This window comes from Bombina bombina, chromosome 1, assembly GCF_027579735.1.
Source record: "Bombina bombina isolate aBomBom1 chromosome 1, aBomBom1.pri, whole genome shotgun sequence".
Lineage (NCBI taxonomy): Eukaryota > Metazoa > Chordata > Amphibia > Anura > Bombinatoridae > Bombina > Bombina bombina.
In genome coordinates, this window is record NC_069499.1 from 245830260 (window position 1) to 245854226 (window position 23967).

Genomic DNA, 23967 nt, shown 5'->3' on the forward strand with positions numbered 1-23967 from the left:
TTGGGAAAATATATATATACATAGGAAGCTTAATTTTTAAATGTGTAGATAAATTTGCAAATATACACTGAGCAAGAAACATCGGTTCAATAATGCTATAAAAACTATGATATGTGGTAACATGCATGCACACGGCTATACTTCAGTAAAATTATGTATACAGTTTGCCCTGAAATACAACTACGTCAATATAAGAGAGTTGCCTTCACTAGGGCACCCCGGCCGCAGGTCACCCAGCAAAACAGATAATCAAATATGGAACTGTCTCAAATCTAACAGTAGCGTAAACACTATAGGCAGTTGTTATATAGAGAACTAAGTGGAATAATAAAGTCAGCAACTGATAAAGGATAAACAGCACAGAACACTGTGGAGAGAGTATAGGAAATTATCAGCAGTCCATGCTGTGTCATTGTGTGAGGGACCAAACTGTATAGGACTATACTAGAAATGTTAGGACATTCCAAGGCTATAAACTGACACTAAAAGTACATTCACATATATCAGGTAAGTCTCTGTGTATTTTAGCTAAAATGAGAAAGCTGAACAAGCATGCGTATATATATATATATATATATATATATATATATATATATATATACAAATATACCCACACTAGGGTAGGCATTAATAGTGTAGCAATAGTAAAGATAGTACATAAAAGGGGTAGAACTTTCCAGTGCTTAACATGCGTCATTTAGGTTAATGTAGGACTACCTACCTGTCAGTAGGCAGAGTAAAATGCACAAATCTTAATCTGCATCAACCCATATTCTATAAGTAACATTGAGGAAAACTGTAAAACCTATATAGTTATATTTTTTAAACATATGGCTACTTAGAACTTTATAAAACCCTACAGGATTATTATAAGGCGGCAGTTACAATCTGCTCAGAGATCGCCATCTGTGTATCTGCAATCATTGCCGTGTGACATATTATATAGCATGCAATCGCTGGGTTACAAAATCTGTAATAGTGAATATATTAGGCATGACCTTACACACTTCATACACTTAGCAAAATAGATATAGATGAAAATAGGAGCATGTCTGAACTTATATATTCAATAGTGAAGGAATCTATATAACATCCAATATAACTATGGAAGCAAAGCAAGAACATCAATGAACAGAGATAAAGCAATTGCTCTTGCAGCCATAAACTTACAACTTAATATTATTAGAGAGCAACAGACCATCGTCCATAAAAAAGTTTAGATATGTCTAAGCAGCAAATGTCGGGGCAAGGGCAACTTGCTCAGTCCGTGTCTGTCTCTTTTCATGCCCCAAGAGTTTATCCAACCCCAGCTTTCTGCAGAGGTGTCCCCTCACCAAGTAGTCGGTGTCTATCAGGATAGTCTAGTTGCATATGGTGTCTAAACGCCATGTCCGGTAGATTCCCCCGAGCCATATCAGTCTCCATCATGGGAGATTTGTCTAGGGGTCTGCTAACTCTCAAACAATAGGTATCGATCTCCTGCAGCATCTTACCACCATCCAGGCAACAGACCTCAACAAACTTCAGCCGCCAACTATTCCCGGGGCACATGATCGCTGGCGATGTCTGCGGGGCTACAGTAGTACCTTGCATCTCGCACTCCTTCATGGTCAGCTGCGCCTCCGCTTTAGAAGCAGCCCGGGAGGTTAGTAGAAATGACCGTGGGTTCCGTTGGCTCCATGCCACCGATCTCTCTTCATCCAGAATGTCTGCCGACACAGATTCAGCTTTAGTGAGTATCGTCTTCTCAGCTACATACTGTCCCACTGCATCTTCCGTGATCTCCATAATCTCCCATTCATCACAATATAGTGCGTTCCCGCAGCTTCTTGCGCAGCTAGGGTTTCTCTGAGTTTTAGCACACGCGCCGTGTACCGCTTCTGAAATGGCTCTAAGCAGTTGTGATTCAACTTGTTGAAGAGCCCTCTCTAAGGACTGGATAGTTTTGATCTTCCATCTAGCAATAGCCGTCATGTTGCCTTCATGAGCAGATAGCATCTCGCACAGTAATAGGGCTAAAATGCAATCAGTTCAAGCCGATAGACAACCGAAGTCTAATTTCAGTGTGAGTATTTGTCCCTCTGTGCTACGGAGCCTGTATGGCGGGAGATCGCTACAGCAGTCTAAAGGTTTTTGCCAAGTATTCATGTAAAATGGCGCCGGTCCATCCGAGTATCACAGCAACTTCTTCCCATTAATGTACTCCCTAAAATTCTGCCTTAACTTTATCAAGTTCATATCTAAGGACAGCGAGTCTATAGGCATAAATCTCCCTTTTTAGTGCAAATTTAGAGAATATCACAGTCTTAAAGTAGGGTTTTTGGTCAATTTGTGCAGAGAGCTACAGACCTGCACGTCTGCTTTCACTGCTGGCTAGCTCCGCCCCCCCATAAAGCGTTAATTTTTAATCTATACATTTGATAACCGTGTTTAATTCAACACTGGGCTTAAATGCCACAAACCCTCTACAGTTCCCTAACCTCCCTATAAGTTCCACACATTGCCAGAGCCTCATCTCGCACATAGCGCAGCAATGACACAAACAATATCATGTATAAACCCCCCTCTGTTGAATAATCCCCTTTCCAGGAATATTAACCCTTGATTCTTTAAAGATAAAAGGCGTCACTGTGACCCTGTCGTCAGTGTTATAATTCTGAAATAAAAAATGAAACGATCTTACCAAAATCTACGCCGTGGAACAGGAACACGGCGCTTCAAGTGTGACAGGTTAGTAGCCTTGTTCCTGACATGGACTTGAGCGTAAAAAGCAGGCAGCGAAACTGGTCAACGCTGATTTCTTGTGGAGCTGTTAATATGAGTCGGGATTGGTATCGCAGAAAGACTCTCCCGGCATCTCCGGACTCTAACTTTCTCCCAAGCTCTCACTGAGAGACTGACAGGACTACTTAAAACTCCAATCCCAATGCGAAGAGTACTAACCTCCATAAGACTCCCATCTTCGGCACTTCTCTGCTGTCCTCCTGTAATGAAAGGCAAAGAATGACTGGGGGATGAGGGAAGGGGGGGGAGGTATTTAAGACTTTGGCTGGGGTGTCTTTGCCTCCCTTGGTGGCCAGGTTCTTAATTCCCAAAAGTAATGAAGCAAGCCGTGGACTCTCCTCCCCTTTAGATGGAAATAGAACCCAAAATGAAATTAAATATCAAAATAATTTGATAATCTTAAACACCAAAAAATAAATAACCCCTAATAAACCACCTCAGATGTACATAAATGTGTGCAAAAAGACTTGCACAACAAAGAAAAAGTCTGCAGGTAACTGGACTAGTGTAATACTGGACCCATTTAAATAAGTTTAGACAAAGAAAAGTGAGAACAATGTAATAATCAAATCACACACACATCCCCATTTATACTAAATAACTTTATTGAAGAAAAAATAGGAGCCCGACTGGACTCACACACATGCACACACACACACACACACTGTTAAAACTAGCTGAAACTCAGTGTGATATAATTTCCTATCGAAAAGCACGAAAGTGGATAATTATAGGTTGCTACCTGGGTATACAAATATATTATAATAATTCACCCCAGGGAATGCACCAATGATTTATAGATCTCCTCATATCTTTTTAAGAAGAACACTTTTTTTTTTTTTTCTCTTCACCAACCACTCCCACTTATATAATTTTTCATTCCCAAGCAATCACCAGCATTCACTCTCATTATTTAATTTTCACAATTCAGTCAATATGATTTATGACTTTTTTATTTGATACAGATTCTGTTTAATGTATAATTATGTAGTATGGAAAATATACTACTACATATAATTATTTATAAATTATAGAATATGATTTAATTTAGGCACTTTAGTATCACAATAAGTTTCGACTTTCACTATCTTTTCTTGCTATTTCATTACACAAAATTCACTCATATGCTCACACACATTCACTTAGCTCAAGGTCACGTAAGTGGAGTTTATCATTATAGGACCTATTTTCTTTTCTGTTATTACACAGTATTCACAGTAGCTTGTTCGATTCAGTTCAAATAAAAGGAAAGTAAATCTCCAAACATATGGATACTAAAGGTTATGACATATACAGCAATGGAATAATGCAAATACAAAAGCTAAGTAATTGGCAAAAAAATCCTTGCCGTTTTAAAGTTATGATCTGTAGATTTCAACTTAAAATTACTAGGCATAGCAGGCGTAAGTACACATAAACATACTAAGGACTGAATTGCCCTACGATCCATCCATTTTACCCCAATATGTCCTGCTGATGGAAGTATGAATAACTCGAGACCTATGTTGTAAACAATAAAACACTCAATATTATCTCCTTCTCTGCGCTATTAATGTATACTGGCCCTTGCCTGAATACATTCATCAAAATATCGTCATATATACCTGAATGAGCCAACTCATTGATTTGACATGTCTAGCTAAGTTCAATCATCCCCTTACGAATTACAACCAATGAGAAGCTGCTCAGTGTAGCTTTGAAGAACCAATTAGAGTATAGAGGCGGGTGTTAAATTTTCATATTACCCGCCTTGTCCGGCCGGCGCGTACCCCTCTGAGGAAGCGTAATGTGAAACGCGCGTCAGGGGCACCAGTACCGGGTTATGTAACCCTCATTTTTTAATTGCTGACTCAGCCTAGCACTTTTTGTTAATGGTTGCGACCACAAATAGACAGTTAATAGTAATAGGTCTCCGCTATAGAAGAGACCTTTTTCAGTTTAGCCTTTGCTTATTTGTCATATTACCACTGGCTGGCGCCTTAGATTATAGCAGTCTTATTTGGGAATGGATGCTTGCTGATTGCCTCTAACTTCCACCGCTAATAGTGCCAGCGTTATGTTACAGTTTGGGCTAAATTAATATTACTCTCTATAAGTAATAGTAATTAATAGTATAGACACTTTATTCCTTAGGCAACCGTATCCTGGTGCGTTACTTATACAACATTAATATTAATGGGCTATATATATATCGATACAAGTAGCTAGCTCACACCTGTGGATTCGTGCAGGGTGTGTGATTAGGCTGTTTGCACCAAGGAATATAGGGAGCCAATGATATATGATCTCAGGCTTTAGTGAGAGTGAGATTTGGTGCTGAACGGATAATTTGTTAGATCTTAATACTGGCCTTGAACTTTATAACACGGCTAAATTTAAAATACACTTGTTGATTTTGAATATCGCAAGCACTACAGAAAATCGTATATCTCATAGGAACAGCTACTGATAGTGACCCATTATACTGACTGCTACGTTATTTCCATCGCTAACAGCGGTGCAAACATTTGATTAGAAAAATAAAATCCTATTTAGTTATTGGACAGATACAATAACTCTAGTGGTTGCATATATAGCAACTGGGACATAGAATATCTGCCTAACGGTATAACCAATCTAATGTTGTTACAAAAATATTAGCAGATCTTATATATCTTAGATCCGTAATCGCCAGTTGCAATATTTGCAAAAAATAGTTATAGCCAACCTTTAATCAGTTTGGAACTAGTTACCAGACACATTTATTTTTGTGTTGGTTAGTTATTCTCATATATTGATTCTCCTGCACACCAATCATATAATACTGCAATTGTTCCTTACCTGGAGGTTGTGATTCTTGCAAAGACTTTTATAAAGGAGAGATTTATATTTTGTACTGTCTATAAATCATTGGTGCATTCCCTGGGGTGAATTATTATAATATATTTGTATACCCAGGTAGCAACCTATAATTATCCACTTTCGTGCTTTTCGATAGGAAATTATATCACACTGAGTTTCAGCTAGTTTTAACAGTGTGTGTGTGTGTGCGTGCATGTGTATGAGTCCAGTCGGGCTCCTATTTTTTCTTCAATAAAGTTATTTAGTATAAATGGGGATGTGTGTGTGATTTGATTATTACATTGTTCTCACTTTTCTTTGTCTAAACTTATTTAAATGGGTCCAGTATTACACTAGTCCAGTTACCTGCAGACTTTTTCTTTGTTGTGCAAGTCTTTTTGCACACATTTATGTACATTTGGATGTATATCACTGCTTGAGGTTCTGGAGTTCAGGGACTGTTAATATTATTAGATTCGATTTTGCACCCCTGAATTTCAATAGCAAACCCATTTCTCCTCTCCCTCACCATTTCTAGTTTAACAAACCACCTCAGATGCCTGAGGCTCCTACCTTACAAGAGAAACACCCCAGTAGTAACAGGAAGGCAGACTCTACTGATGAGTACACTGATCTTCTCTAACGATCCGCTAGATGTGACAAGGATCCGACACAGATTCTCGATGCGAGGCAACTCCTACGCACCACAGACTCACTGAGTTCCGGTATAGCGGAAGTGCGGGCGTCACGTAATCGGAAAGAAATACACTACGCCACTGAAAGCACGCGAGAGAGAAAACGGCTTAAAATGAAAACCGTTAAACTCTCTAAAAAACTGTCCCCATATGATAAGAACATAATCTTATGCCAATATACAAAGAAGTGCTTAAAAATAAAAACCACTAAGCAAAATGTCCCATGCAAAGTATTGTCCCAACAATAAAGCTATAACCCCTCAGCCAAGTGAAAAGTCTCTCTTAATGATAACCTTATGTCTCATGTTAGACACATAATGTAAATCTGTCCCAAAATAAAACTGTATCCTTAACTAAAAAGGATAACTTGTCCCAGAAATTAATCCATAAGAGGATTAACCTCTTAAGTGCTGCTGTCCTTCAGTACCTAGACGGCAAAGGCTAGATACTGCAGGACAGATGCTGCTCCTTAGGTGTGGCAGGTACTATACTCCCTGTCATGGACCTGTAGGAAAAACAGAATTTATGCTTACCTGATAAATTACTTTCTCTTACGGTGTATCCAGTCCACGGATTCATCCTTACTTGTGGGATATTCTCATTCCCTACAGGAAGTGCAAAGAAAGCACACAGCAGAGCTGTCCATATAGCTCCCCCTCAGGCTCCGCCCCCCCAGTCATTCAACCGACGGTTAGGAGAAAAAAGGAGAAACCATAGGGTGCAGTGGTGACTGTAGTTTGACAAAAAATAAATTTAAACCTGACTTAATTGCCAGGGCGGGCAGTGGACTGGATACAACGTAAGAGAAAGTAATTTATCAGGTAAGCAAAAATTCTGTTTTCTCTTACATGGTGTATCCAGTCCACGGATTCATCCTTACTTGTGGGATACCAATACCAAAGCTTTAGGACACGGATGAAGGGAGGGAACAAGTCAGGTAACAAACGGAAGGCACCACTGCTTGCAAAACCTTTCTCCCAAAAATAGCCTCCGAAGAAGCAAAAGTATCGAATTTGTAAAATTTGGCAAAAGTATGCAGTGAAGACCAAGTCGCTGCTTTACAAATCTGTTCAACAGGCGCCTCATTCTTGAAAGCCCATGTGGAAGCCACAGCTCTGGTGAAATGAGCTGTAATTCATTCAGGAGGCTGCTGTCCAGCAGTCTCATAAGTCAATCGGATAATGCTTTTCAGCCAAAGAAAGAGAGGTAGCAGTAGCTTTTTGACCTCTCCTCTTACCAGAATAGACAACCAACAAGGATGATGTTTGTCTGAAATCTTTAGTTGCTTTTAAATAGAATTTTAAAGCACGAACCACATCAAGATTGTGTAACAGCCGTTCCTTCTTAGAAACTGGATTAGGACACAGAGAAGGAACAATGATTTCCTGGTTAATATTCTTATTAGAAACCACTTTCGGAAGGAAACCAGGTTTGGTACGCAAAACAACCTTATCTGCATGGAACACCAGATAGGGTGAATTACACTGCAAAGCAGACAATTCTGAAACTCTTCGAGCAGAAGAAATAGCTACCAAAAACAAAATTTTCCAAGATAATAACTTAATATCTATGGAATGTAAAGGTTCAAACGGAACCTCTTGAAGAACTGAAAGAACTAAATCTAGACTCCATGGAGGAGCCACAGATTTATAGACAGGCTTGATTCTAACTAAAGCCTGTGCAAACGCTTGAACGTCTGGTACTTCTGCCAGACGCTTGTGTAACAGGATAGACAGAGCAGATATCTGTCCCTTTAAGGAACTAGCCGACAATCCTTTCTCCAATCCTTCTTGGAGAAAAGACAAAATCCTAGGAATCCTAATCTTACTCCACGAGTAACCCTTGGATTCACACCAACAAAGATATTTCCGCCATATCTTATGGTAAATATTCCTGGTGACAGGCTTTCTAGCCTGGATCAAAGTATCTATAACTGATTCAGAGAACCCACGCTTAGATAGAATTAAGCGTTCAATCTCCAAGCAGTCAGTTGCAGAGAAACTAGATTTGGATGCTTGAATGGACCTTGTATTAGAAGATCCTGCCTCGATGGCAGAGTCCATGGTGGAACAGATGACATGTCCACTAGGTCTGCATACCAAGTCCTGCGTGGCCACGCAGGCGCTATCAAAATTACCGAAGCCTTCTCCTGTTTGATTCTGGTTACCAGACGAGGGAGAAGGGGAAACTGTGGAAAGACATAAGCCAGATTGAAGGACCAAGGAGCTACTAGAGCATCCATCAATGCCGCCTTGGGGTCCCTGGACCTGGATCCGTAAAGAGGAAGTTTGGTGTTCTGACGGGACGCCACAGATCCAACTCTGGAATGCCCCATAGCTGGGTCAGCTGAGCAAAAACCTCCGGAAGGAGTTCCCACTCCCCCGGGTGAAAAGTCTGACGACTCAGAAAATCCGCCTCCCAGTTGTCTACTCCTGGGATGTGAATTGCAGATAGATGGCAGGAGTGATCCTCCGCCCATTTGATGATCTTGGATACTTCCTTCATCGCTAGGGAACTCTTTGTTCCTCCCTGATGAGTGATGTACGCTACAGTCGTGATGTTGTCCGACTGAAATTTGATGAACTTGGCCGCCGCTAGTTGAGGCCATGCCTGGAGCGTGTTGAATATCGCTCTCAGTTCCAAAATGTTTATCGGGAGAAGAGACTCTTCCCGAGACCATAGGCCCTGAGCTTTCAGGGAGTCCCAGACCACACCCCAGCCTAACAGACTGGCATCGGTCGTGACAATGATCCACCCTAGTCTGCGGAAGCACATTCCCTGAGACAGGTGATCCTGAGACAACCACCAGAGAAGAGAATCTCTGGTTTTCTGGTCCATTTGTATTTGAGGAGACAAATCTGCATAATCCCCATTCCACTGTTTGAGCATGCACAGTTGCAGTGGTCTGAGATGAATTCGGGCAAAAAAGGGACAACGTCCATTGCCGCAACCATTAACCCGATTTCCTCCATGCACTGAGCTACAGAAGGCCGAGGAATGGAATGAAGAACTCGGCAAGTAGTTAAAAGTTTTAACTTCCTGACCTCCGTCATAAATATTTTCATTTCTACCGAGTCTATTAGCATTCCCAGGAAGGGAACCCTTGTGAGCGGAGACAGAACTTTTTTCGACGTTCACCTTCCACCCGTGAGACCTTAGAAAGGCCAGAACGATTTCTGTATGAGCCTTGGCTCCTTGAAAAGACGACGCCTGAATTAATATGTTGTCCAGGTAAGGTGCTGTTGCAATGCCCCGCGGTCTTAGTACCGCTAGAAGGGACCCTAGCACCTTTGTGAAAATTCTTGGAGCAGTGGCCAACCCGAAAGGAAGGGCCACGAACTGGTAATGCTTGTCCAGAAAGGCGAACCTTAGGAACTGATGGTGATCTTTGTGGATAGGAATATGAAGGTACGCATCCTTTAAATCCACGGTAGTCATATATTGACCTTCCTGGATCATCGGTAAGATTGTCCGAATGGTTTCCATCTTGAATGATGGAACTCTGAGGAATTTGTTTAGAATTTTTAAATCCAGGATTGGCCTGAAAGTTCCTTCCTTTTTGGGAACTACAAACAGGCTTGAGTAAAAACCCAGTCCTTGATCTGCAATTGGAACTGGGTGTATCACTCCCATCTTTAGAAGATCTTCAACACAGCGTAAGAACGCCTGTTTCTTTGTCTGGTCTGAAGACAAACGAGGAATGTGGAATCTTCCCCTTGGAGGAGAGTCCTTGAATTCTAGAAGATACCCCATAGCAACGATTTCTAATGCCCAGGGATCTGAAACATCTCTTGCCCAAGCCTGAGCAAAGAGAAATTCTGCCCCCTACTAGATCCGGTCCCGGATCGGGGGCTACCCTTTCATGCTGTCTTGGTAGCAGCAGCAGGCTTCTTGGCCTGTTTACCCTTGTTCCAGCCCTGCAAAGGCTTCCATGTTGCTTTGGGCTGGGAAGCGTTACCCTCTTGCTTTGCGGTTGCAGAGGTTGAAGCAGGTCCGCTCCTGAAGTTGCGAAAGGAGCGAAAATTTGCCTTTTTTTTAGCCTTAAAAGGTCTATCTTGTGGGAGGGCATGGCCCTTTCCCCCAGTGATATCTGAAATAATATTCCTTTCAAGGGAAGACCCTATTCGGGCCAGAGTTGAAAGAAATTAAGTAATTTTGTCTTGGACGACACGTCAGCCGACCATGATTTGAGCCAAAGCGCTCTTTGCGGCACAATGGCAAAAACAGAATTTTTCGCCGCTAACTTAGCTAATTGTAAAGCGGCATCTGTGATGAAAGAATTAGCCAGCTTTAGAGCATGAATTCTATCCATGACTTCGTCATATGAAGTCTCCCTCTGGAGCGACTCCTCCAGCGCCTCAAACCAAAAAGCCACTGCAGTAGTTACAGGAATAATGCAGGCAATTGGTTGAAGAATGAAACCCTGTTGAACAAATATTTTCTTTAGTAAACCTAATTTTTTATCCATAGGATTTTTGAAAACACAACTGTCTTCTATTGGTATAGTTGTGCACTTAGCTAGTGTTGAAACTGCTCCCTCTACCTTAGGGACCGCCTGCCATGCGTCCCGCCTGGGTTCAGTTATGGGGTACATTTTCTTAAAGATGGGGGGGGAACAAGAGGTACGCCTGGTCTCTCCCATTACCTAGTCACATATATCCGCCACCCTCTTCGGGATCGGAAACGCATCAGTGTATACAGGGACTTCTAGAAACTTGTCCATTTTACACAATTTTTCTGGGACCACCATGGGGTCACAATCATCTAGCGTAGCTAAAACCTCCTTAAGCAGTACGCGGAGGTGTTCCAGCTTAAATTTAAACGCTAAGGAATCTGATTCTGCCCGCTGAGAAATTTTACCTGCGTCAGAAATTCTCCCTCAGACAGTACATTCCTCACCGCCACGTCAGAGGGTTGTGAGGGTACAACAGATAAATCATCCAACACTTCTGATTGCACATCCTCTGTTCTTAAAACTGAGCTATCACGTTTTTTAGTAAAAACTGGCAGTTTGGATAGAAATGCCGCAAGGGAATTATCCATGACTGCTGCTAATTGTTGTAATGTAATAGGGGCCAATGCGCTAGAGGTACTAGGCATCGCTTGTGCGGGCGTAACTGGTGTCGACACATGGGGAGAGGAAGGAGGACTATCCTCGTTACCTTCGGTTAAAGAATCATCTTGGGCTACATTTTTAAGTGTCACTGCATGGTCTTTAAAATGTTTAGATACCTTAGCACACTTTAAACACAAATGTAAAAGGGGGTACCGGCATGGCTATTAAACTCATAGAACAAGGTCTATCTGTAGGCGAAGACATGTTAAACAGACTTAGACAGCACTCAAATACAGTAAAATACAATTTTTGAAAAAACGGTACTGTGCCTTTAAATAATAAAAAGCGCACACTTTTTTACTAAACCTCCAAAAATCATCCAATCTTTATGAAATTTTCACCATATGATCCTAATGCTTTGAAATGATTGCACAGTAAATTTCAAGTCAATTAACCCCCTACTGCCCAAACCGGAGCAAATTAACCATGTCACAGCTTTTGCTGTGGTCCTACCTTCCTTGGGGATTAGTTTTGATCGAAAATAATCCTCTCTGAAGTCCTTAAGTAATCTTTGGACCCTTCACATGGATCTGCATGAAGCTGTTTGTAAAATCAACTGCGCAACTGAGGCGCGAAATTCAGGCCCCCTCCATCTTCACTCTGGAGTTGTGGGACCTACCCAAGCCAAAATAGGTGTCTAAATATAAGCCATGCGGAATAAACCCCATAAAAAGTGTTTCAAATGTAATATAAACTTGTATAAATATCAGATTTTTGTAAAAAAATAATCGATTGCCCCTTAACAGTGTCCACCAGTGTTTTGAGCCCTTACAAATAAGCCTTCCTTCTATACTAAGTCTCAGAATATGGCTTACCTTTCCCACATGGGGATTCTTGTCAGTCTTCTAGCATTACTAAGTCTTGACTAGAAAAAATGACTGAAACATACCTTAAAACAGTTAAGCCTGCAAACTGTTCCCCCCAACTGAAGTTTTCCGGTACTCAACAGTCCTGCGTGGGAACAGCAATGGATTTTAGTTACAAGGTGCTAAAATCATTTTCCTCTCAGCAGAAATCTTCATCATTTTCTGCCTCAGAGTAAATAGTACAAACCGGTACTATTTTAAAATAAACTTTTGATTGAAGAAATAAAAAACTACAAACTAACACCACATTCCCTTTACACTCCCGTGGAGATGCTACTTGTTAGAGCGGCAAAGAGAATGACTGGGGGGGGCGGAGCCTGAGGGGGAGCTATATGGACAGCTCTGCTGTGTGCTCTCTTTGCACTTCCTGTAGGGAATGAGAATATCCCACAAGTAAGGATGAATCCGTGGACTGGATACACCATGTAAGAGAAATAAAGAACAGAGTAACCAACGCTGGATTTTTTCAAAGGGGTAGCAAAGTGTTAAAAGTAAAGCAAAGACTACCTCACCGCCTTTTAACTGCTTAAAAGCCACATCTACTCTTACTAAAGAGATTGACATGGACACAGCTAGACCCCAATCCTTGCTTGCAGGGAAAAGTACCCATAAAAGACATATCTTCAGACACCAACTTCGCACATCCTCCATTGACAGAGGCAAAGAGAATGACTGGGGATTATGGGTAAGGGAAGTTACACGTAACAGCTTTGCTGAGGTGCTCTTTGCTTCCTGCTGTCCAGTAGTTGAATATCTCACTAGTAATTGGAATGTCATCGTGGACTCTCCATGTCTTAGAAAAGAAATATGTCAGCACACACTGAATCTCAAACTACTGTCTTTTCTATTATGTAAAACAAAGTTATAATTCTGTTCACTTCACAGCATAGCCAAGCTCTGAACTTATTTTTAACAGACATATTACCTAGTCACAAATTAGCAGTGTTCAACCCTTTGTGTCCCACCTACTTAACCATGCCTCTTTACACAACCCTAGGTTATGTAGCTAGAATACTGCATGTGTTCTTGCACCCTTTCATAAGGCTAGTCTCCTCCTGTGAGGTTCCACACACATTGCAGCTGGGAAAAATATACAAAGGCAAAAACGACCCACAAAGCTGGAGAGTAGGGAAAAAACAGAATTTATGCTTACCTGATAAATTACTTTCTCCAACGGTGTGTCCGGTCCACGGCGTCATCCTTACTTGTGGGATATTCTCTTCCCCAACAGGAAATGGCAAAGAGTCCCAGCAAAGCTGGTCACATGATCCCTCCTAGGCTCCGCCCACCCCAGTCATTCGACCGACGGACAGGAGGAAATATATATAGGAGAAACCATATGATACCGTGGTGACTGTAGTTAGAGAAAATAATTCATCAGACCTGATTAAAAAACCAGGGCGGGCCGTGGACCGGACACACCGTTGGAGAAAGTAATTTATCAGGTAAGCATAAATTCTGTTTTCTCCAACATAGGTGTGTCCGGTCCACGGCGTCATCCTTACTTGTGGGAACCAATACCAAAGCTTTAGGACACGGATGAAGGGAGGGAGCAAATCAGGTCACCTAAATGGAAGGCACCACGGCTTGCAAAACCTTTCTCCCAAAAATAGCCTCCGAAGAAGCAAAAGTATCAAATTTGTAAAATTTGGCAAAAGTGTGCAGTGAAGACCAAGTCGCTGCCTTACATATCTGGTCAACAGAAGCCTCGTTCTTGAAGGCCCATGTGGAAGCCACAGCCCTAGTGGAGTGAGCTGTGATTCTTTCAGGAGGCTGCCGTCCGGCAGTCTCATAAGCCAATCGGATAATGCTTTTAAGCCAAAAGGAAAGAGAGGTAGAAGTCGCTTTTTGACCTCTCCTTTTACCAGAATAAACAACAAACAAGGAAGATGTTTGTCTGAAATCTTTAGTAGCCTCTAAATAGAATTTTAGAGCATGGACTACGTCCAAATTGTGTAACAAACGTTCCTTCTTTGAAACTGGATTCGGACACAAAGAAGGTACAACTATCTCCTGGTTAATATTTTTGTTGGAAACAACTTTCGGAAGAAAACCAGGCTTAGTACGCAAAACCACCTTATCTGCATGGAACACCAGATAGGGCAGAGAACACTGCAGAGCAGATAACTCTGAAACTCTTCTAGCAGAAGAAATTGCAACCGAAAACAAAACTTTCCAAGATAATAACTTAATATCTACGGAATGTAAGGGTTCAAACGGAACCCCTTGAAGAACTGAAAGAACTAGATTTAGACTCCAGGGAGGAGTCAAAGGTCTGTAAACAGGCTTGATCCTAACCAGAGCCTGAACAAATGCTTGAACATCTGGCACAGCTGCCAGTCTTTTGTGAAGTAAAACAGATAAAGCAGAGATCTGTCCCTTCAGAGAACTTGCAGATAATCCTTTCTCCAAACCTTCTTGTAGAAAGGATAGAATCTTAGGAATTTTTATCTTGTTCCATGGGAATCCTTTAGATTCACACCAACAGATATATTTTTTCCATATTTTATGGTAAATTTTTCTAGTTACAGGCTTTCTAGCCTGAATCAGAGTATCTATTACAGAATCTGAAAACCCACGCTTTGATAAAATCAAGCGTTCAATCTCCAAGCCGTCAGTTGGAGGGAAACCAGATTCGGATGTTCGAATGGACCCTGAACAAGAAGGTCCTGTCTCAAAGGTAGCTTCCATGGTGGAGCCGATGACATATTCACCAGGTCTGCATACCAAGTCCTGCGTGGCCACGCAGGAGCTATCAAGATCACCGAGGCCCTCTCCTGATTGATCCTGGCTACCAGCCTGGGGATGAGAGGAAACGGTGGGAATACATAAGCTAGGTTGAAGGTCCAAGGTGCTACTAGTGCATCTACTAGGGTCGCCTTGGGATCCCTGGATCTGGACCCGTAGCAAGGAACCTTGAAGTTCTGACGAGACGCCATCAGATCCATGTCTGGAATGCCCCATAATTGAGTTATTTGGGCAAAGATTTCCGGATGGAGTTCCCACTCCCCCGGATGGAATGTCTGACGACTCAGAAAATCCGCTTCCCAATTTTCCACTCCTGGGATGTGGATCGCAGACAAGTGGCAGGAGTGATCCTCCGCCCATTGAATTATCTTGGTCACTTCTTTCATCGCCAGGGAAGTCCTTGTTCCCCCCTGATGATTGATATATGCAACGGTCGTCATGTTGTCTGACTGAAACCTTATGAATTTGGCCTTTGCTAGTTGAGGCCAAGCTCTGAGAGCATTGAATATCGCTCTCAGTTCCAGAATGTTTATCGGGAGAAGAGACTCTTCCCGAGACCATAGACCCTGAGCTTTCAGGGATTCCCAGACCGCGCCCCAGCCCACTAGGCTGGCGTCGGTCGTGACAATGACCCACTCTGGTCTGCGGAAGCTCATTCCCTGTGACAGATTGTCCAGGGTCAGCCACCAACGGAGTGAATCTCTGGTCTTTTGATCTACTTGAATCGTCGGAGACAAGTCTGTATAATCCCCATTCCACTGCCTTTTCTGTTTCAGAGTAAATAGTACATACCAGCACTATTTTAAAATAACAAACACTTGATAGAAGAATAAAACTACATTTAAACACCAAAAAAACTCTTAACCATCTCCGTGGAGATGTTGCCTGTGCAACGGCAAAGAGAATGACTGGGGTGGGCGGAGCCTAGGAGGGATCATGTGACCAGCTTTGCTGGGACTCTTTGCCATTTCCTGTTGGGGAAGAGAATATCCCACAAGTAAGGATGACGCCGTGGACCGGACACACCAATGTTGGAGAAATATCTCTTCTTTTCTTCCACCCTCTGTGTCCAAGACTAGTTAGTTTGGGTAGGGCAATGAGTGTGAGCATTAAATCTACATGTGTGGTAGTGAGCTTGTTCAATTCAGGTGCATTATTGTGAGAATTACATTGTTTAATGTATGTTAGTGCCCAAATCAAGTTTAGAGGTAATTTAAGTTTGACAATGTTTCTGAACAGTGTCCCTGTGTGTCTTAGCAGTGTAAGTGAGGTTAATGAGAAAATAAATTAATTATGGCTACACGTGACAGCAAATGTATTGATTGCATTAGCGAGTATTTCACAGTGAATCCGAGTGCAATTCATGTGGTTGAATGTATGAGGGTGCTGTGTGTGCCAGGCTGCCTGACACTCTGCTCCGCAAACTATAGTTACAGTCCCCTCTGTAAATCTCATTCATGTTTACAGTCTTTATCTGTTAAACTTTGGGCACACAATTTTGTTCTCAAAATTATCATAGAAACATCTGCTGGACTGCTCTAGCTGAACAATGCAACACGGCTTTGGGTTTTCCTAATACAGGCACAAAAATCTCACACATGGATTCATCATGTAGTTGGTGATGAATTGTGGACCTTTTTCAAGGATATATATTTCTTTTAGTTATAGAATCTAAAAGGTACACAAAACCCAAATATTTTCTTTCATGATTCAGAAAGATCATGCAATTTTAAACAACTTTCCAATTAACTTCTATTATCAAAATTTGCTTAATTCTCTTGATATCCTTTGTTTAAAAGCATGTTTAAATTTGCTCAGTAGCTGCTGGTTGGTGGCGCACATAGATGCCTCGTGTTATTGGCTCACCCATGTGTACTGCTATTTCTTCAACAAAGAATACCTAAATAATGAGGAAAATTAGATTATAGAAGTAAATTGGAATGCTGTTTAAAACTGTATTCTCTATCTGAATCATGGAAGAAAATGTTGGGTTTCATTTCCCTTTAAATGATAGTCATATGGGTTACTTAGCTAATGTTTCCAGCTGTAAACTGGACTGATTTATATATCTATATATCTCAATTATGCTAGGTGACAAAACAGTTCAGCCCCCCTGGCCAGTATCATTGGTTTGCCCTGCTGCACAGAAATATTTGTGTCAATATTATTATTATTACTATATAGAAGCAATATTTATAAATATTTATTGTCTATAATATCACAATAAATATTCCTAAATCAGTTACAAAATGTTTTGTCAATACACCTCCCAAATGTTTTAAAATGCTCTAAGATTCATTTTAACAGCCTTTAAAGCATAGGGTCATACATTCACTGTTAAATAAACAAGTGATTGGTAGTGGTAATCTAGATAAAACTGGTTATCTAAAATTCTATTTCCTTTTTATTTAAATCAACCAATCTTTTTGTTATTATCTGAGCATGTGACCTATATACTCGTTTCCCACTCTGTTTCAGAATATACTCTAATGTAAGCAGAGGGTGTCTGATCTATATTTAATAACTGTTCTGGGGTATCGACGGCAGAAGTGACATAGCCTTACGCTCTTCTTGCACTATGCAGAGGAAGACAACCTCTAGTTCATAATATGCTTTTCTTTTTTCAAAACCTCTAGTTCATGTCTCCAACTTGATGACTGGGTTTCCTATGTTTGAACAAGGGATATTGTAGTGGAAAAATGACTTGTTCATAACACCACCACAAAGAGGTTAAACACATAGAAAAAGCCCCGCTCAGGACAGACAAGCATGGCAGCTTCCAAAATTGAGTGGCTGGCTAGTGTGCCTGCTGCTGTCAATTGGCTCACTGGCTATTTCCTGCTCTGACCTGCAGTTCCCAAACAAGACTTTATATGTTTAACCCATTTGAGGGGGTTAAACACAATGCTCTAGGGCAAGTAGTCCAAAATGACATGTTCTTATGAATTATATTTCTCCACTAAAATGTCACATTAATATGTGGAGACTTTAACAAGTATTATAGAAATACGAAAATATTAGTTTTTTTTTACAGGTGTATACTATAACAAAGAACCCCTATACCTGGTTAGCTCAGTTTCAGACGCAGATTCATCAAAAATGGTAAAAGGCGTATCAGAAGCGAAACCTAGTGAAGAGGGAAACAAAAAATCAGTTGAGATCAGATGCAACCTCTATAGCAGTAACAGACGTCAATTTCCCACTAAAGGCCAGCTTATATCTTCTAATTCCTCAAGTGGGTTACAAATTGTTTTTAACTTGTGCTAAAGCAAAATGAAACGTTAAATTCCATGATAAGCAACATAATTAGCAATGCAGAGTCAGTGCAGAGGTCTAGGGCTTAAATTAGTACAAATGTATGTTCTGGAGATAACAGTAGGTTATACCTTACTCCAGAGGACAGGAAGAGGGGCCCACAAGAACAGCCAGCTAGTTGCCCACCACCACTCTATAGACTGGTTATAGTTCAGTGGTACTTAAAAAAAAGTATGTCACTGCAAGTCTTTACAAATATATTTCACCAATAATCTCTTTCATGCAAAGGACTACCAGCAGATGCTACATTTTCTATCAAATGTGATTCCGTCCATCTGGACAATGGCAAAGCACCAAAAGCACCTTATCTATATTAGCCATTATATAGTTTAAAACATGATATTCTACTTTCTAAAAAGGAATGACATGCCCCATGCTTTCTTAAAGGGATAGATAGGTCAAAACTGAAATGTGCATGAGTGCTTTTAACTTTTAAATAAAAGCATTTTTGCAATATATTTCCATTAGCAAAAAATGCTTCTAAAAGTTATTACTGTTTTTCAAACTGCATATGCACATATGCCGTAAGGGCCTGTGCACCAGTATTCAAATGCATGTCTGCCCATAGAGCTGGCGTGTATAGCATCAGCGAAGACTTAGTTTGCGTCATACAAGCTGCTGCTGACTCTCTATGGTGCGGTGTTTTAATGTTGGTGCAAGGGGCACTCATATCATATGTGTGTATGCTGCCCCAAAAAAACAGTAATGACCTTTAATTCAATCACTTTTTTTAATAGAAGTATGCTGCAAAAATACTTCTATTTAAAAGTGTAATGCACCCGTGCACATTTCAATTTTCACCATTCTATCCCTTTAATCACCAAGCGTACTACTTTTAATTTAAAATGTACTAGAAAAAAATGTTATCTACTTAAAAAACAATTGCTCTCAAACAGCACAGTTACAGTAAAGACAGATAGATCAGTAGCGCTAACAGTTATGAAGGCATTAACATTAAACTTACCCAAAGAGCAGGGCTGGTCCTGCTGCACATTCTGTTCCAAAAGACATCCTGTTCTATAAAGGAAATGATAACTGTCACAATACTTAAAGGGACATGAAACCCAACATTGGTTTCCAATTTATTTATATTATACAGTTTGCTTTGTTGAAGAGATATCTGTCTGGAGCATTACATGACAAGAAATAGTGCTGCCATCTAGTGCACTTGCTAATGTATAACACTTGCAAAACTGCTGCCAAATTATGGTGGTCAATTTATCAAAGGTTTCCCCTGCCTTCGCCCCCCTACGACTGCAATCAAGCAGCAGTCATCAGACCGCTGCTTCCCTAACCTCTACTCCACCTCTTGGGTGGAATTTTAATCTCCCCGGTCTCGTCCGACCGCGGAGATTGACTGCTGCTGCCCGTGCGTGAATGGCTGTGCGCGGGCAGGAGGTGGCGTAGCACAAGAGCGTAAAATAGCGCTCTTTTGCAATGCTGAATTCCGGCAGCGGAATTTCTGCTTTTCAACAAAGGATAAGTTCAGGACTGAGCCTGCTAGAGGCAAGCTGCGGCAGACAGGGGCGCATATGTACGCCCCTGTCCACCACTGCTTGATAAATCAAGCCCATAGTGCTGAAGATATGTGCACACTCATGAACTTATCCTTTGTTGAAAAGCAAAAAGGTAACAAGAAAACAAATAAAATTTGATAATAGAAGAAAATTGGAAAGTTGTTTAAAATTGTAGGTTCTATCTGAATAATTAATATTAAAAGCAGTTACTTGTTTGTTAAAATAACTCAAATGTAGGGTGGCTTAATTTATATACAGTATAAAGGAAACAGGTAAATTAGACCCATGGAACCCCAGAGCTGCTTGCGGATCCCTTGATCTTGATCCGTATTCTGAATGCTTTGCGGATAGACGAGACGCCCTTAGATCCAACTCCGGAACTCCCCATCTAAAGGTTATCATGGGGAATACTTCCGGATGAAGGACTCACTCACTCACCTGGAAGAAAAATCTGTCTGCAGAGATAATTTGATTTCCAGCAAACCACCCCAGGGAGGTGGACAACAGTAGAGAGACAATATTGAGGCTCTGCTCGCCGAAGAATGCGATTCACCTCCTTCCTAGCTAAGGAACTTCTAGCATAGAAGACTGCTCTCAACTCTAGGATATTTAAAGGGTGGGTAGACTCCTTCTGAGTCCAAATATCCTGAGTTCCAAAGGAACTGCTCCTCAGCCCGAAAGGCTGGCGTCCGAGGTCACAATCTCCCAAGAAGGCGTCATGAAGCCTGACAGATCGTCCTGAGAGAGCCACCAGGGCAAAGACTCTCTAATCCGGATGTCTAATGTCCTCTGAGAGAGGTCCCCGTTCCATTGACAGAGCAAGCATAACTGAAAAAGACTCAGATGGAAGCAATCAAACAAAAAATATCCATGGAAGCCACCAATAGGCAGACATAAAACTGAAGAGAAAGACAGGTTGCAAGAAGTTTGAACCTTCTGGCTTCCGATAAGCAAATCTTCATGGAGATAGAGAATATGATCGTCCCCAAAAAGGCAAAACCATGGTGTCTGGCACCAAGGAACTCCTTCCCAGATTCCTCTTACACATGCGAGAATGGAGAAAACACACACCAGAAATTCCCTATGGGCTCTAGCTAAAGTAAAAGAAAAGATGGGGCCTGAACCATATATTGTCCAGGTAAGAAACCACCACAATACCCTCAGATCTGGCCACTGCCAGAAGCGCTCTTAGAGCCGACATAAGGATTTGAGGTTCAGATGAACGGAAGGGCTACTATCCATAACCCTTAAAGAAAGGATCGTCAGATTGCTTGTTGGAAAATACATCTTCAAGAAGGAGGAGCCGATAAAGCGCTGCACCGAGAGTGTGACACGCTGGCACAGTGGGAAAAATAGGGCACATAAAAGTTAGACTCCTTCCGCGGACATTACATAGGAAGGATTTGCGCCAAAAAAAACTCTGGGGGCCATCTTAACCCCGCCAGAACCGGAGAAGCACAATAAATTTTAACCTTTTACCTGCACCTTATGTACAGGTTCTACTACAATTCTGTCCCTTTAAAAAAAAAAAAAAAAACTCTGTAAGAAATAAGGGGATACACATAAAAGGTACAACTCAAAACTAGCGAGTGTCGCTATATCCAGACAGAAAAACTTGAGATCCCTCAGTGAAAAGATTAACATCCTGGCAACAGTCATAACCTTAGCGCTGAATCACTGAGAAAACTGAAATATGAAGTCAATCTCCCCAGTGGCACCAACCTGAGGAAAGGCAGCATAGACCTATTCACAGCCTACGGATCTCACACAGTATAAAGCGTTAAAAGAAAAAAACATTTGAAGGCTGGGTAGAGCACAATACTAACTGCTCTTAAACAGCAAGCGCCCATAATATCCAATAAAAGTATTCCTCCTTCAGATACTGGCCACCGTAAACCAACAGAGCGGTTCTAATGCCTCCACCCACATTGGTGGTTCCCCTTAGAAAAAAAGAAATATGAATAGATATGTGCAAACACAATTTACACAAAGACTAACTCTTAGCGGCACTAAACTCTTGCTAGCTAAAGAGGGGAAAACCTAATAGGCAGTAACTGGCTATAATAGCAGGCACTCACATTAACTGCGCCACAAATAAATACTGGGCCCCCACACAGATAGCATTCCAAAAATACTTAAAGGGACATAATACTCATATGCTAAATCACTTGAAACTGATGCAGTATAACTGTAAAAAGCTGACAGGAAAATATCACCTGAGCATCTCTATGTAAAAGAGGAAGATATTTTACCTCACAATTTCCTCAGCTCAGCAGAGTAAGTTCTGTGTAAAAAGTTATACTCAGCTGCTCCCAGCTGCAGGTAAAAAAAATAAAAAAAATGAAGAAATGAACAGCAGCCAATCAGCATCAGCAGTGCTGAGGTCATGAACTCTTACTGTGATCTCATGAGATTTGACTTAACTCTCATGAGATTTCATAGTAAGCTTCCTTTACCTAATTGGTGAAATAATATGAGAGTGCACGATGCTAGTCCCTTCAGATGTCCCAGGACAAACACACTAAAATGCTGCTTAGAAATCCTTTACAATGGGAGGTGGCTACTGAGGAACTTTTGAGGTAAAATATCTTTCTTTTTTACATAGAGATGTTCAAGTGATATTTTCTAATCAGCTTTTTACAGCTATGCTGCATCACTTTCAAGTGTTTAAACATTTAGGTATTATGGCCCTTTAAATATGGACTGTACAGGGATATAAAGTGGGAGAAATAATGTCACCATGACACCCCATTCCCACACACCATGCAGCCTTGGCAATGTGTAGAAAAGCCCGGCAATAAATTATATATATATATATATATATATATATATATATATATATATATATATATATATATATATATATATATATATATATATATATATATATATATATATATATATATATATCTGAAATACTAACCCCTTCTGAAGGTAACAGATCCCACTAGGTCCCTGAATGTCCCAGTCCTTCTGTGAAATATATATAAAAAAAGGACTTTGCTGTGGAGCAGTCACAGCACAACCAGGTCTGTCAGCCTCATCCGACCGCTGACAGGTTCCTGAAGATACAAGAAAAACAGAGTAACCAACCCTGGTTTTCTATAGAGGGATTAGCCTAATAATAGCCACCATTACTCTTACTAAAGAGTATTACATGGACACAGCATTGCCCCAATCCTTGCTTGCAGGGAAACTACCCATTAAAGGATTAAATACTTGATTTTCTTCAGACACCATCTTCGCACATCCTCCCGGATGTAAAGGCAAAGAATGACTGGGGTTTATGGGAAATGGGAGTGATATTTAACAGCTCTGCTGGGTTGTTCTTTGTCTCTTCCTGGTGGCCAGGAGTTTAATAAGCACTTGTAATTAAAATGGATTTGTGGACTCTCCATGCCATTGGAAAATAATAGCATGCCTCTTCATCGCAGCAAAAATGTTAAAAAGGGAGGGGGCGGAGCAAGCCGCCAAAGTCTCTGGACGCACATAGCTGAGGCTCCTGGCTTAAGTGTGGTTTTCAACAGTTATTTTGGACCAGCTAGCCCATATAAAGTGACAGATTGACTCTGAATCGCTCTCTAAGAGCCTGAGGTGAAGATTTGAAGAAGACCCGGGAGCTATACTCACAGTACACGATCAGGGAGACTTACTGGGGCCTAGCTACGGGGCAGCGCAACATGGAGGGCTCCCGCGCAGCTATCTTAGCCCTCTTTGAGGAGTATGAGCGCTACATTCATAGTAGGCTGGACCGGCTCTTTTCACTGATCACACGCCGAGATGTAGAGGAAGAAAGAGCTGAGCCATATGGGGGAGCGGTTGTGGCTCCATCTAAGCACATGATTGTGGATCAGGGGAACACCATCGAGTACTCTATACCGGAGCCAATCTACCCTCGAGAGCCCGCCCCAGCTAATGTAAGCAACAGCCACTCACCATGTCCCTCTGTTCCGGGAACTGCGGCTGAAGATCGGGAGCTGGTTGAGAGCTCCGTGAACCTACGGGAGGAAGTGGAGGTGGGGTACAATGCAGATGAGGTCCCTGCGATGCTTGGGGAAAAAGTCATGGCCCGGTCCGATCAGGAGCTTGCAAATTCCAAGGCTCAT

General features: G+C 41.4%; 1 protein-coding gene across 1 annotated transcript in view; it reads right to left on the reverse strand.

The window, feature by feature from the left end:
* LOC128645133 (mitotic checkpoint serine/threonine-protein kinase BUB1 beta) overlaps positions 1-23967 on the reverse strand; it is a 170741-nt gene that overhangs the window by 67120 nt on the left and 79654 nt on the right. Inside the window, exons 12-13 of the mRNA XM_053697906.1 lie at positions 19309-19361; positions 18093-18156 (exon numbers count right to left, since the gene is read on the reverse strand). Coding sequence (XP_053553881.1) covers positions 18093-18156; positions 19309-19361 — 117 coding nt within the window. The remainder of the gene's footprint in view (positions 1-18092; positions 18157-19308; positions 19362-23967) is intronic.